Raw genomic sequence first — 20,291 nt, forward strand, 5'->3', positions numbered from 1 at the left:
CGGGGGTCCCTCCGGCTGTCCCTTTAGGCCCTGGAGAGATCCTAGCATCTGTCTGGACCTCGGTAAACGCTGACTGCCCCCACCGAGCCCACGGCACGCGTGCGAGGCGGGCCTGTGTCAGGCGAGACCCTCTGTCCTCAGCAAGTGCAGAAACAGCACTTACGGAGAAAACGCCGATTTCACCGGACGCCGGCATCGTGATCACCTCTCGGGGGCAAAATTGCTCTCAGAGCTGGTTATAGGGAAAGTTTGCTCAAGATGCAAGAATTATAACTTGATGATATCGGCTCTTTTTGCCAAAACAGCATCCATCTGTGTCCAAGACCCCAATCTGCAGATTTTGTCACCCTAAAAGAAGCTAGTAAGCTAACTTTGGAACCAGGCCAGAGCAGAGACCACACGTGATCCAAAGAGGCACTCTCATCCTCGAAGAATAAAAGAATTAAGCTAAATGGTGTTAGCGCAGTCACATTTTCTTTTCTTAAACTAATGCAGGCAACTTCATTTATTCCTCTTTTAAACACATGCTTAAGTGGAAGATTCGACAATAATAGCAAAATAATAGCTGATACTTTCTGACCAGTCACATGCCAGCGTCTAATGTATTAAATGCACTGAACATAGTGACAGGCATCGTGTTATGTGCTAGACATACTTCATCACATGTAATCCTCATTGTGCCCATTTTACAGATGAGGAAACTGAGGCTGACCCAGGTACCCACAGCTGGTAAGTGGCAGAGCCTACATTCAAATTTATGTTGTTTTTATTTCAAAGCCTGTGTTATTTGGGAAAAGATCTATTACTTCAGATGAACAACAGGTTGGTTCTAAAGCTGTATCTAGAATTTGCACCCGGTAGCCTGGGTGGTCACCAGAGCAAAGGGCCTCAAAAGGACTCTCAGAAAGCTCTTTTGAGTCCCAGCCTCAGTTTTCTCATCCCTAGATGGAAATGATAATAAGAGAACCTATTTTGCAGGGTTGTTGTGAGAATCCAATGAGGTAACTCACGTAAAGTGCTTAGCTTGTTATCTGGCATATAGTAATTGATCAATAAACATGTGATAAAAATAACTAATATTTGCAAAAGAGTACCAATAAACTTACCGGCTGAATTGGTTTACCAGTATAGCTCAAAAACACCTAGCAGAAAGCGGGGTCTGAGTCATGGGACACGGAATGGGGAAGTCTTGATGGAAGATAAGGCAGAAGAAAAGTCTGGGTCACAGCCCCCGGGAGCAGGGCACGTGCAAACAGAGCCACTTACTGCCACGGCTTCCTGAAGAGCAGGGGTGTCAGGAACACCGCAGCTCCAGGACCGAAGCCGCGTGAGAATGAAGTCCGCCTACTCCACAATGTTGCTAAGTCCCAGCTCAAACCCACCCTCTCCATGCCCCGGGATAGAGAGGAGAGAAGGAAGGGAGGTGGGAATGCAGGGTCCCGGGGAGAGCCCCGCTACTTCACCCCCTTCCCATTCTCCAACCAACAGCGCAACCTTCATGACATTGAGTCAAAACGGAAGCTCAGCGCCATCTCTAAAAGGTTAAAAAAGCCACGAAGGGGCGGCATGAAAGGCTAAAAGATGTTTTCGGTAAGAAAGTAGGGGATGCCTTACCTTTCAACACCAGACTGGTGGTTTTCAAACCGTGTTCCATGGAACCCTGCGGAACCCTGCTTCATGAGTTCCACAAATGTTTTCGTTACAATTTCACTTTTTAAATATAACTTGGCTAATAATCAACGGACATACTCAAGTGTGTTATAAACCAATTTTTAACTTACTGGAGACCCCCAACTGAGGTAACCTGGGAAGTTCACTTGTTTTCGTGAAGATCTAAAACAATAAAAGTTTCCCCATATTTTGGCTTTCTTGAAAAGAATCCCGGATTTTGCGAGGCAGCTGTTTTAAAAACAAAACGAAACAAAAAACATTATTTGCAACTACGTATCTGTATGAACTTGAATTTTTTTAATTCTATGTGAATAAAACAAAATTCAGGTATAAACTGGGTGCCAAGACCAGTAAAAGACTGCTATCGTCATTGGTAATCCTGATTCCAAAATTTCATGTTATCGAATAGCCTCTTTGTTCTCAATAACTTTCTAAAAATAACTCGTAAAATGCATGCTAATAAAACACCACACACAGAGCACACCGGGACGGGCGTGGATGAGGCCTGGACGAGCTCGCTCCCGGAGCCTGCTTTGATCGGCCGCGTGGAGCGGGGCAGTAGATGGAGGTCCCAGCACCCTGGGTCGGGGGCTTAGGGGCTCAGCGGTGGTGGCTCAGCTGGGTGGCGACCCTTTTTGAATAAACTCTTTTAATTGGGTCCTGCGCCTTTTGATCCTTTTAGGGTCACAGGTCCCTCTGGAATAGGAGTCGCCTTGCCTCTCTTCTCTCTCAGGTTTCCCCGCTCTGGCGCCCCCGCCCCCACGCCATGTCACGCTCTTGTTTTCATTCAACAACCTTTCGAGGCCCAGAGCTTCGGAGACGGACGGGACAGCATCTGCGCGGACTCTTGCTCCACCGCCCCGCCTTGCAGAAAGGCGAGGGCCTGTTTGACTTCAGCCTTGGTTTGGATTCAAGGTCACTGTCGTCAGGTTTCGGGGTTCTGTTTTATTTTTGTAGCAAAACCCACAGTGTATATTCAATTAAGAGCAAGACTTCCACAGCAGCTCTTCTCAGACAGACAGGGGTGTTTTTAGGCCCTTGCCACTAGAGGGCACCAGACCCTGCACCGGCGTCCTCAATGGCCCCTACGGCCACCTGCCCTCTCCACCCGCTGCGACCCCCTCATCCTCCCCGGCGCTGGGATTCTAGAAAAGCCCTTCGGCATACATAACAGGCTCCGGGCAGAACGCGGACCCTCTGCTGGAGCAAACTGGAGTTCCGGAAATGCACGGAGCCCCCCAGGAGCAAAGGCCCCATCTCGGCAGTTGCAGACCCTGCCCCAAACGGGGGTTCTGGCGCCGCAGACCAGCACGGCTCTGAGGACAGACACACCTGGGCCTGAGGCTCCGAGGGGAGGTGTGGAGGTCCCAGGGATCCATAAACAATGAACAAAGCTTGTCAGTTTTACCAGGCCATGCCCACACCACCACGTTACATGCTTTCCAGAAGTTTCTATACATTATAAACCTGCTCTCTCTGACCTTGTTTTATACGTTAGGAAAAACTGAAGTCCACAGGGATCCAAAGTGACTTGTAAGAAGCCCCCCCTGGTGTCCGGCCCAACACCATCAACCCCCTGGGCAGGAGTTGCTGTAGATCAGCTAAACACGTGCACACCAATAACACTCGTGTGTGTGTGTGTGTGTGTGTGTGTGTGTGTGTGTGTGTGTGTGTGGCACTCCCCTCCCCTTCCCGTGAGAACGGCGGACCCCAGGAAGTGACTTCTGTCTAGCACGCTCCTCTGGCGATGCCTCCAGGCAGACCACCAGGAACACAACTGTGGTTGAACAAACCGTGTTTAATGCTCATGCATGGAGACCACACACCGCGGGGAACCGGGGCATCTCAGCGCCAGAAGGAACTTACGGGAATGGGGCTTCGCTCAGGTAATTTGGGGGAGGCTTCGAGGAGCAAGGCTGCGGCTGGCGTGGGCGCTGTCAGGAAGGGGGCGAATTCTTTGATGGGGACCTCAGCAGACCTCACGGAGGCCAGGCGGGCGCAAAGCCGCGTGAGGGCTGGGAGAGCAGCGGCGGACGGCAGGAGGGGGATGTTTGGGATTTTGCGGTTTACACAGTGACCCGGTGAAATTGTGAAGTGGTCTTGCTCCTTGTCTCCCTTCGTCGAGGTCACAGCAGGACCCTGTCTGAGGCTGGTGTCCTGTAAAACGGCTTATGTCGAACAAGAAAACCCCACGGCCCAGCAACGAGCACCAGGCCAGCGCCTGACCGCATGCAAGGCTCGCTGTCTCAGGTGGGTCCTGGCTGCCAGGGGCTTCCTTACTCGCCCTCTCCTCTCTTCAGCTTTGCCTCTCGTGCCAGGGAGACGTGGGGAATAGACAAAACAGGACAGCACCGTGTCCCAGAACTCACTTAAGCAATCAGCTGTTACTCGCTTTCCGCTGTTTCAGCAATTGTGTCTTTGTCTCCCTTGAGCACCTGTGGGGCGGGCTCCTTCACCGAGCCCTGCTCATCAGCATCCCACCCAACGTGATGTCCAGCATCTGGCTTGGGCAAAAAAACCTCCAACACCATCCGCCCAGAAAGCAGCAGTCAAGATTTAGGCCTCCAGAACCACTGCTTTCTGCACTTGCTGTGATGATAGCACCAGCGGGTGACCGCCCCACACTGGAACCTGGACTTGTGTTGTAATTCCAGGTCCAGAACTTCTTCACACAGCTACTGGGCTGACTGTAAAATTCTCCTGCCAGACAGCAAGGTCAGGGCGACCACAGAAAGGGCAAAGAATCTGTAGGTTGCTGGGGGCCCGTGTGGGGTTCCCCTGGGCCCCATCAAACCCTGCAGGGCCAATGCAGACGGAGGCAGGCGTTGCTTCCAGATGCAAGGCTAGAAGCTAAGCAGCATTTACAGCCTCAACCTTATTCCCCTCCTCTGACCCCTCTGCGATTCACAGACACTCACTCATGCTTCCGCCTACTGTGCAAATTCCCATCTGAGGGCAGGTTCGACGGTGAGTTCATTCTTTATAAACCAGGGATTCCTCAGCCGACATATCGCTTAAAAGCCCAAGTCAGTCAACGAACATGCAGGAGGCGGCTTCCTCCCCACTCTGTAGCCTTCACCCTCCTGCTGCTGAGGCCTCGTAAGTCCAAGCTTAGCACATTCGATATTCCCTACGCTCTCAGCTTACTGTTTATACTCTGGGCTTTGGGGGAGCAAGAGACAGAAAAATATGCGGAAGCAATTTCTTTTCAAAGAGCTTTCAAACAAAGTTTCCAAACAATTTATGCCTCAGGGGAGATGGGGAAAGAGTCTTCTTCACACAGGATTTAAAAAAAAAAAAAAAATCTTTCTAACCCCCTTGGAGTGGAAAACAGACCACTCTCAGCCCGAAGAAGAGCTCTAGAGAAGGGAGGAAGGCTCGCTCTTAAATTTCCGTGTTTACTTGCAGTTGTCTCAGCACAGAATGTTCTCTCTGGCAAGGTCCATCAGGAAAGATTCTGAAATGCAAACGCAGCTGAGCTGGACCACAGGAGGAGGACCCGGTTCAATATATGGAGATGGTGGTGGCTTCAACCATCAAATTACTTTGCTTCCAGCCAAGTCAGATCCGTCTCTGTTTTCTTCTCGAGGCTCCCTACTACCACGAGGAGGTAAGAACAAAACAGAATTGCAACCCGCAGCACGAGTGCCCAGACTTCCTTCCCAGGGAGAGCTTCTGGACAATTCCACACTGCCTTACCTACAGCCTACATTACTCCCAGGAGAGAAAACCATCAAAGATGCCTCTGCATGACTTACAACTCGAATATGATACTCTTATGGTTGTTGATAAATACATACTTTATAATTATGTGAGAAGCAAGCACGGAAGTGGGAGTCCTTTTTACAAAGTCTAACGCCATTTCTGAGTCTGGTGTCTCATAACCAAAGTGAAGCTACTTTTCCTCTGTTTGTAAGCTCCTGATGTGTTTTGTTCAAATCACTGTAAAACACAAGGGGCCTAAAGAAGCAAACAAAGGTTGATAAGCTAAAAAAATCACTCGCCACACAGCCTAAAAACTCTCGTGCCCCGACTTACTTTGTTAAGTCTAGATGGGCTCTAAGTATTTGGTAATAATGTAAGCAGACTGTTTAGAAATGACAGATATTTGATGCATAAAATCCATTGTTGAAATTTTCAATATACGGGCTCTTTGAACATGAGAATTAAAAGGCAAAATGCACAAGTCCGCTGCTGCAACTTAACGGATTTACACTTTGTTTGTAAAATTGCATCGGCCTTAGAAGGAGCTAGAAGGCACTTAGCTAAGCAACACTGAAAGCAGCCAGGGCAGAGGTGGGGTTCCCAGGAAAAAAGGACGGGCCTGCTGTATCCAACACTACCACGTGCTGTATCCAGCAGTACCACGTGCACAGCGAGACCCAAGCTGAGCACCAAACCGCTGGATTGTAAAGAGCTCCCCAGACACGTGTTATTTCCACAACTTGAATTTTAAGTTTCTTTCCCACACAGGCTTTTCTTAGGAGGCAAGAAATGACAAGAGGAACCCTAACTGCTTCACCTCTCTTAGGCCCCAACTCCTATCACAAAGCCTCGCACACAGCAGGCGGCAAATGTTTAATTAAAAATCCCTCCGCCCGCCCGGGCATGTTTAGGAAAAGTCTAAGTGGGTTGTGTTTAGTGCTGCCCCCACGATGACAATTTTCCCTCAGGAAAACAAAATGACTTAGCAAATACTTTTATCTTCATGCAAACACAAAGCAATGGGAATGGAAGGCTGCATTTGCTGTTAAAGGTATTTTTAACTATCGATGAAAAGAGGGGGAGGGAGATTTGGAGAAATGAGGAACCCCTCTCATTCTCCAGAAATTGTGTCACCTTGGCAGTGACAGCCCGACCCTATGACCCTTATTTGCCAGATGGAGAAAATGAGGCCTCGAAAAGGGAAACACCTGCCCAAGAAGGTCTTTCTTTCCTTTGGTCTTCATGGCGAACAGAGGTGACTTTCCCAACAGCCTCTGTTCCAGCTCAGTCAGGTTCAAGTGCATTGCCCCAGAGAAGACGGACAGGAGCCAGGAGACCCGCCACTCACAGGCACATTTCCCACTCTTGGTCCGCAAGGCGTTACCCCCATCATCGGGCCCAGGCATGTATTCAGATGACAATCTCCTGTCCATCGACAGACGCCCTGGGGGACTGGTTGGGAAAAGAAGCCCTAACCTGGTAACTGTAGGCTTCCCGGAGACCACAGGGCATGGACCTGCATCTAGGGCAGGGAGCGGTGTGAACCCAGCTGGGGATTCTCATAGCTGGGGGCCTCCACCGCTCAGAAACATCCCAGAAGCTGGAGTCCAGCCGTCAGGACACCAGGGCTGGACCACACACCTACTCCTTCCTGGAAACCAGATGCTGATGGCATCCCAGGGCGGAAGCTGCTTCCTTACTGTAGGAATGGATCTTTCATTTCGTAACTGGTAAAGGGGCTTGGAGTATTATACGCAAAGTCAGTCAACGACACCTGACTTCTTTCTTTTCACTGATATTCTCAATTCGCTATTCATTCAGTTGATCTTTTTCACTCAAAAGACTGGTAAGTTATCTCCGGAACATTAATTTTATCAACCTGGATAGTAACGCTGTCTTTATACATTACAATGGCCAGCAAGTTCTTTACATTTCCACTGCTAAAAATTAAGTTTGTAATGATTACCTGGACAAGAGACCTGCCACGGACTCACACTTTATAAAAGGATTCTAAGTTCGAATGTGCAGCATTACCCAGATATAATTCTCTAGGAAGAGAATTCCTATTTTTTTTTAAATTTATTTATTTTTTGCAAACAATTTTAGAGGCAGGGTGTTAAACTGATTGAAATTTCACAAGATTGACATTATTGCTTAAAGTGCTTGAATTGGTTACATTAAAAAAAAAATTAAGGTACAGATTATTTTAAATAAAAACTACAATGTTTTTTAAGCAAGAAAATAAGAAGAATGCCACACAAATACAGTAACTGTTTTGGTTACACAGAAATGGAAGCCCAAAATAAATTAATGTAATACTGGAAAACAGAAATTTAATTAGGCAGAAAAGTAGGAAATGATTTTCCCTGACCCATGCCATTTACATGAGCTAATCACAACAGTGCTGATAAATGCCTTGACCATGTAATAGCAAACGAGGGCAAAACATTTAGTGCACGGTATTTTATACACATGAATATACAAAGTTGATCAAAATGCAATGTTTAAAGATAAAATCCATCTGTAATAAAGCTACACTCCAATATCTAAAATAAGCCCTAAGCTCCAGTTAGAACATAGTTCATTCTCAGGCATGCCCACGAAATTAAGGGTTTCCATGAAAATAAATGCATAGGGCCCACTTCTGTCATTTTTTTCTCCATTTCATCTTAAATGCAAAATAGACCAGGCCATAAAATCAAATCTCATTGGCTTCCTATTCAGGCCAATGCCCTGCTTGTGTTTGTTCCCTGCTCTCTTCAAACCAGCCCACTTCCTATTGCCTTAGAATGGAAAATGCATCAATATAACAGGACTGGATGTCAGCATTTTACCAACATTTGCTCTGATACAAATGACTTTTCAGCATACTGTACCATCATCTAGATGCTAAACTAGTAAGTAACCAATAAAGCAGATATTTCCTTTTTTTTTTTTTTTTTTTAACATGTAAAATGCTGTAACTTGTTTTAAAACACCCAGCAGTTAAAAGCAATACAGCAGGTCTACTTACTCCTGCCGGAAAATGACACACTAAACCCCTGGCTGCTGGAGGGAATACTGCGGAGATTTTGTGCTACTGCTGACCTCAGAGTGGTCTCAGGTCTCCCACACTATTCCCTGCTTTCCACCGTAAATGACCGATGCAAAATAAAGAAGCCTTTGCGTGCTACTGTCTTACATAAAGAGAAATGATTGTGGGGGGGATGTAGCTGCCTAGTGTTTGTTTCATGTGTTGAAGAAGAGGGAAAAAAATTACCAGATAGCTCTAAATTTGACAAAAACTGATGGAGTGTTCCTGGAGAAATGTGTTTTAGTCTTTCTCCAATCTTCTTTTCCTGTATCACACAATCGTTTTAATGTCTTTGCAATATTTTCCACACTTATCTTTTTTTATTCCAAAAATCTACCCATGAAGACTGAATTTTAGCTAACTATGAAAAGGAATTACTTAAGTCACTGGGAAAAACTTTACACACCCGAACGAAAGAGAAATGTGCTAAACTTACGACTCAGCATTTCGATATTACTTCGACAGGCTTCCAATTGAAACTTTTTAAAAATAAATTAGTTTCAACAGTCGTTTCAAAGGTAATTTTAATAGTTTTCTTATGAATCAGTTCCAAATATATTAGAGATCAACCATCATTTTCTTAAACTTTGTCACCTGCAGTCAAATATATGGGTTATATATAATACAAACATTTCCCTACATCAATTACCTTCCATTGGAAAGCGCCTCTCCTTAAAAATAAAGACTCACCTTCCAGGTACTGCATGTGTTTCATGGAAGAAAAAAAGACAAAATATTTATAAATATGAGTTTGCCTCTAAACAAGGCAAGGTACATTTTCATCACGTGTATAAAACAACAACATGAAGATCACCCTGTTTCGTCTTCTCCAGTGAAAAGTAAAACGTTTCACTTCAAGCATGAACAAATGAAATGTTGGCATGCTTATTTAAATTCTGAGCAATAAACGGTTGACGATATTTCAAGACATGAAATCCAGTTTTCATCTAGGTAAAGTGCTATCCTCTTCATTGTTGCAAAATGGCCACTTAACATTTTCAATTTCAGTTCACATTATGCCAAAAGTTTGCATGTTCATTAGCAGATGCTTTAGGTAACAAAATATCGTGTTCACAGTATAACATAGTGTATGGAAGTCAAGAGATTTCCCAAAGGAAGCCAAGATCTATGACTTGTAGTATTTGTAGGAAACCAAAAACCAGCCCAAGGGCAAAACAGGAAATCGACCCTTTTAATAAAAGGTACCAACACTCAAATGCTCTAATAAATACATATATAACACAAGTGAAAAGAAGTAAAAGTAACTATAGTGAGATGAGGTTCTTCCAAAACACTGTCTCGTCAAGCATTCTAGGAGTCTGAGCCAAAGAAACTGCCGCCATCTTGTCCACCCCTCCACCGCCCACCGCCACTTCCTGTGCCCACTGCCACACCCAGCTGCCGCCAGCACGCCCCTCCGGAGGGTCTGGATTTGCCCCAGGACTTCGCCAGTGCCTCGGCAAACAGACAGAGTCTGCTTAAAAATTAAGTTGCACGATGACAGTCGTCGTGGTGCAGTGACTTCGTTATTCCTGATGGAGACGCGTCGCGCTGCCTGGCCAGGGGCAGTCTTGCCAGCCCTGCAGCCACCGACTGCACGGCGTCGGCAGGATTGGAAAGACGCCTTGAGAAGCTCAGCAGTGCCACGCGCGGGGTAAATACAACTCACAGGACCTTACAGGAGAAAAGTGTCACTAAAAATCAACAGCACAGAGTTATTTTCCTGAAACTTGGTTTTGGTAGAAAGGTAAGAAAAGTAATTTTCACTGTCCACAAAAACCTCCTCCTCTTGGCTTTGCCTGCCCTGAGCTCCACACCTTCTCCGCCGCTGGAATTCCGCCGGCTGGGTTAGCATGGCACTAACCCAGCACGGTGCAGACGCCAGCCACCAAGAGCCACCGCGAACAGCGCCTCTTCACCCTGTTCCACGTGGAGAATGCTTTTAGTCTTGAGGTTACTCACTTTTACGCATTTCTGCCTGCACAAACGTAAAGCTATAGTCCCAGCCCTAAAAGGTCAACAGCCACCCAGTTCTCTGTGCTCGTGACAGCAAAGAGGCAGAGAAGCTGGAAATGGGCAGCAGTGCTTCCAGGGACGAGTCAAAGGAATGCATTGTAAGGAGACCCCCGAAAGCCATTTAGAAGTTTAGCGAACACCCCTAATAGCCTGTAGACATTCATAGCGAATGTCACTCTAATTCAACCAGACGTAACTAGTGGCACAGCCTTCGCCCAAAAGTTGCTGATCCTAAAATCAGCAACTGTTGTTCATATACATCTTCCTGCTATCCGACCGCAGTTAACTCGACCTCAGACGGAAAGAAAACCAAGAGTAGCGCTGCGTGTGAAAAAAAACAAAGGGAGAGAGTTTAACACAGCCAGACCATGGGACTTGGAGTGATACCAGCAGTGGGCTGCTGGGGAAGAGGAAAGTCTGCAGAGAAACCGGGTAACGGTGCTTTGAACATTTTCCCTGCTCGAACTAGTCCCGCGGTTCTTTAAGTTATTCTCTTGACTGATAGAATAAAATATATCCAGATTCTGAATTTTTTGATATATCTGATGTCAGACCATAGAATTCTTCAATAGCTTGAGCATCTATTTTCTGCAATAAAGGAGAAATAAAACAACACAATTATTTGACATGATTCCTGGGGAAGGGGAAGGAAAACTAATGGAACATACAGTAAAATGCAAGGAACACTGTTTATTATAAAGTCAAGATTAGGAACGTTTAACAGCAAATGGATAATTCCATAGACTCGACAGAGGCGCATCATTTCATGAACTGCAAATCGCTGAGGAGGGAGGCCACCCTTCCATCTATCAGCAGCTCTACGTGGGCGCTCTCTGAAGGAGCCGAGACTTCTGTCTTTTAAATGGTAAACTGGAGGGTCTTGGGAATAACCTTAATTTTTTCAAGCCACCAGAGTTCATTTCCTGTGGCGTTATTCCAGTAAAACGGCCTAGTGAGTTACAGTCGATCATGTCTTTGAGTGTAGAAGCCACTCCAGTTTGTATCCCTTTACAACAAAAGTCAGTATATGAATGCTTTGGTATAATAAAGATTTCTAGATCCAACAGACTGAAAAAAAGTATTTTAAACAATAATCAACATAAGAAAAAACTGTTACAGTAATTTTATTAGAACTCTGAAGTCTTATTATTTGCCCTGCACCAGATCAGGGCTTTCTTTAGTCACGGCAGGAAACAGGGCTGACACATAAACATGACTGACCGTGCCAGAGACACAGGGACCCCTTATCTACGGCCGACCAGTTAACAAGAACACGGTGCTCATGGACCCACGATCACACCTCCCCTCCCTCTCTACGGAGGTTGTTTTCAAGTCGGATTATGGGGAAACAGACCTGTTTTTTAAAACGTCCACACGTACACATCCCCCCAAATACCATCCACACCCCGTGCCAACGGAAGAATAATCTGCATACCAACCTCTACGATGTCATCATCAAACAGAAGCCAGAAGCCGTGACTTTTCACAATGGTGATATAGTGCCCGCGATTAGGACCACTGGAAAAGAACAAATGGAAGAAAGTTTCCAACTGAGCATTTACTTCTTTATAAAACTCCTCTAAGCTCTTTCTAAGCAGTGATTCACTAGAGAAAAAACTGTGCCATCGGCATAAATAACTTGGTGTGATTCGTGTCTGTGTCCACGGTTTCACGTGCTGGCCGTAAGGGAGTACAGGCGTGTGCAGAGAGACGTCTTCCACGGACTGAATCCAGTGGGGAAAACGGACACTCAAATTCTGCAAATATGAATGGATAATTACTGTCTACCTACTCGGTGCCAGGCCCTATCCTGGCTGCTAGGAGAAGCAGCAGTGAATAAAACGAAGCCCTCACTTGCTTGGGATTTGGGGTCGGGGGTGGGCAGGCAATAAACAAACTAAACACATAAAAACATGCGAAGTCGCGGTAAGTGTCAAAGAGAAGGCTGAGGGCGTGACGGACAGTGAGTGAGGGGAGGAGGGACCATCTGATAGATAGTGGTGAAGGGAGGCCTCTCTGATCGTGTGAGACTTGAGCAGAAGGAATTTCCCTGAAGAAAATGGGGGGAGGAGTGGGGACAGCCATGTGACTCTGGGATGGAAGTTTCAGGAATGGGGAATGGCAAGTGCAAAAGCCTGGGGCCGGGACAGCAAGGCGGCCGGAGCGGCAGGGCTGCGTGAGCCCCGGGAGGGTGCAGGGGGCAGACCACCCACCCGGGCGGCACGGCGAGACGTGAGACCTGGCCGTGAGCGCGCCGGGAAGGCGACGGGCGATTCTGAGGGGTGGTGTGACCCAGTTTTAGAAAGATGTTAACAAACCAAAATGCGTAACAGCAGCAGCTAAAACAAAAACAAGATTTAAGAATATATTTTAATCACTCAAAGTGCCACAAAATTATTAAGTGTGATCTATTGCTTCTAGTCTTTATTCATATATCTTAAAATATGTTTGAGATCATACTATATAAGCAATTTTTGTTTTTTAAAAATTAAAATGGTAGTGTAAGCATTTATTTCAAATTCCTCATAAGCATCATTTCTATCCAATGGGTATTTATTATCCCCTTCATGATCGAACATTCAGATTATCATTACCGGAGTCCTATTTATTTTCCGTACGTCTACAGGCATGTTTATATGCATTTTGAGATGATCAGTAGGAGGTGGAAGAGAGTCCCAAAAGTACGGAACAGGCCACGGCCCGGGTAGGGTGCAGCCGGGTCTCTCTCGGCAAAGGGACGACGCTCACACCCGCCCGGGCCCGCCGTTACCTGCCGCAGTGAACGACCACCGCGACGAGGTCGTACATGCGGTCCAGGTTCACGGCGTCGCTGGAGGTGTTGAAGAGCCGCAGTTCCAGCGGGAAGACCACCCGGTAAGACAGCTTGGTGTACCTGTGGAGCTGCTCCATGTACTTGAACCGCTTTAGGTGCAGGGCCAAAATCATGGGCAGCTTTTTCACTCTCATCCTGAGAAACCATGAAACAGAACGTCAGCCACCCCCGACGCCTGCCAGGGGGACAGAATAAACCCACTGTCCGCTGCGCAATGGAGAGCAGAGGCGGGGGGGGGACCTAACGAACTTCGAACCAGCAAACGACCGAACGGTGTCGCAGGGTGGAAGCGTGCCTGCTCACGTACAGCCGGTACGTCGCGGCCCTGGCTGCCTGGAGCACGGCCGGAGGTGGGCAAGGGCGAGGCCGTGTCTCTGGCCGCAGGAGACGTTCCAGAGTTTGTGTGCCAGTGAAACAGGCTGTGCAACTGTTCTCCGTCGCTGCCCTCTACCTCCCAGGGAAGAGCAATGTCTAGACAACCTGCCCTGTCACAATGGAGGAGGGTCGAGAGCTTTTGAGGGCAGGAAGCTGGGAAGAGGACGAGGCGGGAGGGTGCAAGCTGGACTTAGAGGCCCTGAGGCCCTGAGGATGCTTCCGACGCACCTTCCCAGGCACCGGGAAGCCAAGCGCGCCGGGCTCACTCTCACCCTGACTCTTGTGATCCTGGGAAGTCACTCCCCTTCTCTGGCTCTCAGCCCCCTCGTTTATAAAACGAAGGGGTGGGCTCAGGGCTACATCTCCCAAACTGGGCTCGTGAGAACACTGGAGATGTTTACAGACGTGGGGCATCTCTGGCCAACTAAGCTTGGACAATGCTGCTTTCTGTTTTGAAGACCCTCTATGTGCATTACCAGACTGAAGGTTTGAGAAATCCTGCAGGAAAGAAAACCGTTCTGTTTTTGATGCTGCTTTTCCCGAACTTACATCAACACCGAAAGCCTTTTTCCCAGATGGCCATTAACGTTCCTCAGGAAAAAGTTAAAGGTAATGGTTTTTGTAGAGAACGTGGCTGGGACGGAGGGTCTTCAAGTTACCTTCCAGCCCCCACTCTACGAATGTACTGAGTTAGTGTAAATGCTGTTAAGTTTGTGGACATTTTCAATACATATTATCTGAGACGAACAAATTTTAACAGAACGTTAAGGAGTCTATTAAGGTAAAACCCTATTCATGAAAATAAGCAAAATAAAAAATTGGTAGAATTATAGGGAGTCCCATATTTTACAGGAACACATGACATTGTAATGTATAAAACCTCCAGGGCTGAAACGAAAACATTTTAATGCCACACAGGAACACCCAGGACTGGCCACAGGCAGACTCAGGTTGTAAGGACGGGCAGACACCGAGTTCTCTTGCTGCCTGCCTACCACCTTCACTCCTGCCCGCTACGACGACTAACCTTCCGTAAGTTTGGATGCAACAAGAAAAGATGCCCATGTCTGGGCAGAGAAATTATTTCAACCTCAGGTCTAGACCCCTGAGGGTTCGAGACAGCAGTACTGAGCATGTGCGAGCCACCTTGAACGTTCCAGAACCCCTGGCAAGATATGTTCCTCTCACGGTGAGGATTCACGGCATTAAAACGTCAAAGTTTCTTGGCTTCTGGGGGCAGATGATAAGGAACGACTATATCTCAGATTGTCCAAGAGCCGTGACAGGTGGTGTTGGTAAAAAGATGGAGAAGCTTGGGTCCTGTACCACTTCTTATCACCTATCCCTATAACTGGGGTGTTACTGATTTCTTCATGACTCCTTATTATAGATTTTTTTTTAACCTTTGTCTCTAAATAAGACATTCCAATGTTTAATATAAACAACAATTACAAACAACAGCACTGGGTGTCTACTATGTATTATGTGCGGTGCTAAGTGCTCTATATAATGTATCTTCAATCCTAAGAGGACAGTGATTGCATTTGATCACCACTTGTTTATCCACGTCGTTTCTGGCGCACAGCAGCACTCAGCAAACATTTGCTGAATGAACAAACGAACAGCGGACACTTGGTCAAAGGGACAGCTCTCCAACGCCAGCGTCCTTCGCCGGTTTTACTGATGAGGCCGGTAACTAACTGGCCCGAAGCCCCGTGGCCACGAGCCCATGAGGCTCAGGTTCAAAGCCAACCCTGGCGGGCTCCACTGTCTGGAGCCTTCTCCCTGCACGAAGCCACCCCCCCGAACCGAATCTCTACGTACCGTTTTTGGGCCTCCTGTTTGCTGCAGCATGTTTCACAATAATATTTTTGTTCGCTACACAGTGTTTCTGTGTTGCTGAAGTCTCTGTAGAAAAAAAACGTTTTCATCTTTAAAAATTCCAGACGTACTTGGTTTACCATGTTTTAAACCCCTTTACTCTCTGCAGGGTAATTCTTAAGTCAAAGCAAAGAAAGGAATAATCAGAAAGGATCCTTAAGACCAGGGGCTATCGTGCCGTCAGAGCATGTCTGCTGGACACGTTCTTCTCATTGAATATGAATTCGCCACGAGAGATTTTCAAATATAGCTTTATTTAATGGGACACAAACAGATAAAAATTAGGGTTTCCCACCGATTTGGAAAAAAATCAGGACTTAACAGAGAAGACCTGTAAGTTGGAAATTTAAAATTATAATAGAAAGATACTATTGTAAAAGCCCACTACAACAATGTAAGTTGGGTCCAAAAAAGTCAGTCACATAACATGTAAGGTGACATTATCGCACAGTTAATGAAAAACGGTGCATCTCAAGTAGTCCATATTTTCAAAGAGCACAAAAGTAAAGACAGGGAAATGTAAACCACACACAACTGCCCTTTTGTTGGACTAAGAAAACCCAAATTATCAGCCACGCCCCCCCAGCACTCCCCGCCTCCCAGAGGATGAAACTTGAGGCTGCCTCCTTTTGAGGACAAAAGCCATCGTGTTTGTTATAGGAGGATCTGTCTTATCACGATGTTTTACTGTGCCACTCAGGGTTTTCATCTTTTAAATGTCATAGCTTTTCATTCCTTTCCGGTCATGAGATTCTACTTAACGTTTCTGTGGTGCTGCTTCAAAGGCTGAGGAGAATCTGTGATAACACCCTACGGATCTGAAAAAGCCTGACATTTCCTCATTCATAGAGTGTCCTGGTACCGGGGTGATCCTCTTTCATTCAATACAGACTGTTACTTAAATGGTGTTAACGATTCTACCGCTCCCACGGATGACTCATTCACTACATCCCCCAGCGTGCACTGCGGCCCTCGAGGCGAGGTCCCGGGATCCCAGACAGCAACTGCGCTCACCCAGCTCACAGTGTAACAGACACACGCGACCAACCAGTGACGACAGGAAGCGTTAGTGCCGCCTAAACAGGGCGTGCACGTGATTCCCTGCCTGCAACCCTCCGACAGCGTCTAGTGCACTCAGGAATAAAATCCAATCTCCTTGCCACAGCCTCCAGGCTGCGGCCATCAGACCCTGGGCTACTCTTCCTACCTCATCTCCTCCTCACCCTGCCCCAGCCACACTGGCCTCCGGACATTTGGGGCGCCAGGGAGAGGGTGGGGAGGATGCGTGTGGGGGCGTTTCATAACTCAGGATATCTCCCACAGACAAACCTCGCTATCCGGCTACGAGATCAGAACGACCAAGGACAGCATGGCAACGAATAAGGAATCAGACGCTTTCTACTCATTCTTATTTCCCGAAATGAGTTCTCTGAAGTATTTGCAGACCCTGATAGGTAGGGTACCTAATGTAAAGACACGCTTCACAAAGAACCACCATCCTGCCCAGCCCACTGGCTGCAGGCCCACTGCCACCGAGATGGGGCATCTCTGGGGGAGAACTGGAAAATGAAGGTGAACTAGGAAAAGGGGATGATCCCAGCAGTAGAGTCTGGGGCAAAGCAGGGCTGTCAGTTAATGCCATGCGGTTGTTGGAACAAAGCGGCCAGCAAGGGTCAGGGAACCTTTTCAAACAGAAAATCAAAGGCACACTTGGGATAAGTTACCCAAGCACTGAGCAGAGGTTGGAGGAAAGCACAAAACTCTCGATTTCTTTAAAAAGAGTCATAGTAGCAATGAAACATTATCTAGAAATACACTGCCACATGAAAGCCAAAGCATCTGTCTGTATTAAAGATTAAAATTTATTTTTACACGTAATGACTAATGACTTCCACCTCATCCTCTCTTTTCTCAGCGGGACTCTTCTCTAGACCACATATACTTATTTTTAATCTCTCTTGGGAAAGGAGAAATAGAAAATAACAGAATCATATTGCTTTAAGAGAAAGGAAGCTAAATCAAAGACTCAATATCATTCATGATAGCTACAAAGGAAGTGAAATACCTGGGAATATAATTAACCAAGGAGGTGAAAGATCTCTACAAAGAGAACCATGAAACACTGAGGAAAGAAATCACAGAGGACACAAACAAATGGAAAAATATATCATGCTCATGGATTGGCAGAATCAACATTGTTAAAATGTCCATACTACCCAAAGTGATTTATAGATTCAGTGCAATCCCCATCAAAATACCAACGTCATACTTCACAGATCTAGAAAATATAATTCTACGCTTCATTTAGAATCAGAAAAGAGCCCAAATAGCCGGAGCAATCTTAAGCAAAAAGAACAAATCTAGAGGCATCACCTTACCAGACTTCAAACTATACTGCAAGGCTAAAGTAACCAAAACAGCATGATATTGGTACAAAAATAGAGACATAGACAAATGAAACAAAAAATAGAGAACCCAGATAATAAAACCACCTACCTACAGCTAACTGATCTTTGACAAAGCAGACAACAACGTACACTGGGGAAAAGAAGCCCTATTCAATAAATGGTGCTGGGATAACTGGATAGCCATATGCAGAAGAATCAAAGAGGACCCCTGTCTCTCACCATCCTCAAAAATTAATTCGAGATGGATAAAAGACTTAAATATAAGGCATGAAACCATAAGAACTCTAGAAGAAAAGGTTGGAAAAACTCTTCTAGATATCGGCCTAGGCAAAGAATTTATGAATAAGACCCCAATGGTAATCACAGTAACAACAAAAATAAATGAATGGGATTTGATTAAACTAAAAAGCTTCTGCACAGCTAAGGAAACAATCAATAGAGCAAATACACGACCTACAGAATGGGAGAAAATATTTCCATGCTATACATCCAATAAAGGGCTAATAACCAGAATCTACAAAGAACTCAAGCAAATCAGCAAGAAAAAAACAAACAACCCCATTAAAAAGTGGGCAAAAGACATGAACAGAAGAAGCTTTTCAAAAGAAGGCAGAAAAATGACCAAGAAACATATGAAAAAATGCCCAACGTCACTAATCATCAGAGAAATGCAAATTGAAACCACAGTGAGATATCACCTTACCCCCGTTAGAATGACTTTTATTAAAAAAGCCAAAAACGATAGATGCTGGTGTGGATGCAGAGAGAAAGGAATGCTTATACACTGTTGGTGGGGCTGCAAATTAGTACAACCTCTATGGAAAACAGTATGGAGATTCCTCAAAGAATTAAAAAGTAGACGTACCATTCGATCCAGCAATCCCACTACTCGATATCTACCCAAAGGAAAAGAAGTCTTTGTATCAAAAAGACATCTGCACGCAAATGTTTACTGCAGCACAATTCACAATTGCAAAGATGTGGAATCAACCCAAGTGCCCATCAATTCATGAGTGGATTAACAAAATGTGGTTTAAGTATACCATCGAATACTACTGAGCCATGAATAAAGATGACTTAATACCTTTTGCAACAATTTGGATGGAACTGGAGACCATTCTCCTGAGTGAAATATCTCAAGAATGGAAAAACAAACACCACACGTACTCATTATTAAGTTGGAACTAACCAATGAACACACATGTACACAGAGGGAAGTAAAAACTCAGTGGAAATCAAGCAGGCAGGATGAGGAAGGAGGGGAAGGGCAAAAACCTACCTAATGGGTACAATGAACACTATTTGGGTGACGGGCACACCTACAGCCAGACTCAAGCATTACAGAAGTGATCCGGGTAACCAAAAACATTTGTACCTGCTTAATATTTTGAAATAAATAAATAAAGGACAATAAAAAAGAGAGAGAGAGAGAGAGAAAGGGAGCTTGTTTCCTGAAGAAATACAGGACTTTCCCCCCGTTCATTTACTAGCCTGTTCAAAAGCTCAAACCACATCAGAGTTCATGAGGTTACCTTAGACAATGGGTAATGGATGTATTCTGTTCCACATCAACAGAAAGGTCAAGAAAATCTTCATCTTTGCTACTAACCTGAAGCAAAAAAACGGAAAAAATATATTAGGCACAAAATACACAGTAGACATAACAGATAAAACTTTGAACGTTTATAGCTACTCATAAACTGCAGCAAAATTCACAACTGCAGTTAACAGTCCTGTGTGGCTACATATACTCACTGTTGCCCAGAGTTACCTAGAAAACAAGCCAAGCTAGAGAAAAACCCCAAATTCTCAGTTCGACCTCAACCCTATCCCAGTTTTGATTCGGAACTTCCAGTAATAAAAGCTCAACCAGATTGTTTTTTTGTGTGCCCAATCTTAGATCCTTGGAAGCAGACAAGGATTTTAAAGAAGCTTTTATAACTATCTTCAGTAAAGTAAAAGAACATATATGAATTAAAAATAGGAAACCCCAGCAGACAAACAATAAAAAAGAATCAAATAGAAATTCTACAACTGAAAAATACAATACACTAATGAACTTAATAGCAAACTGGAAACGACAGAGGAAAGAGCAAGTCAACTTGGAGACAGATCGATGGAAATTATCCAATGAGAGGAACAAAGAGAAAAGACTGAAGTAAAAATTAACAGACATGTAGGGACCTTTTAGATGATACGGTGCACATAATCAGAGTCCTACAAGGGAAGAAGAGAGAGAATAGTGCAAAAAAACTATTTGAAAAATACTGGCTGAATATTTCCTAAGTTTGGTGAAAGACATCCATTAATAGCTTCAAGATAACCCAAC

The 20,291-nt window shown here is 45.4% G+C and overlaps 1 protein-coding gene across 2 annotated transcripts in view; it reads right to left on the reverse strand.

Moving 5' to 3' along the window:
* Positions 1-7,436: 7,436 nt before the first annotated feature.
* Positions 7,437-20,291, reverse strand: part of USP46 (ubiquitin specific peptidase 46) — a 49,807-nt gene continuing 36,952 nt past the window's right edge. Inside the window, exons 5-9 of one of the 2 annotated variants that reach the window (XM_012639926.1) lie at positions 19,495-19,571; positions 15,498-15,581; positions 13,236-13,433; positions 11,905-11,983; positions 7,437-11,053 (exon numbers count right to left, since the gene is read on the reverse strand). In XM_012639926.1, coding sequence (XP_012495380.1) covers positions 10,952-11,053; positions 11,905-11,983; positions 13,236-13,433; positions 15,498-15,581; positions 19,495-19,571 — 540 coding nt within the window. In that variant the 3' untranslated portion in view covers positions 7,437-10,951. Of the gene's footprint in view, positions 11,054-11,445; positions 11,534-11,904; positions 11,984-13,235; positions 13,434-15,497; positions 15,582-19,494; positions 19,572-20,291 lie in introns of those variants that run through there. The other variant, XM_012639927.1, reaches the window with a different exon arrangement.

Source organism: Propithecus coquereli, unplaced genomic scaffold (genome assembly GCF_000956105.1).
Source record: "Propithecus coquereli isolate 6110/MARCELLA unplaced genomic scaffold, Pcoq_1.0 Scaffold143, whole genome shotgun sequence".
NCBI classification, from domain to species: domain Eukaryota; kingdom Metazoa; phylum Chordata; class Mammalia; order Primates; family Indriidae; genus Propithecus; species Propithecus coquereli.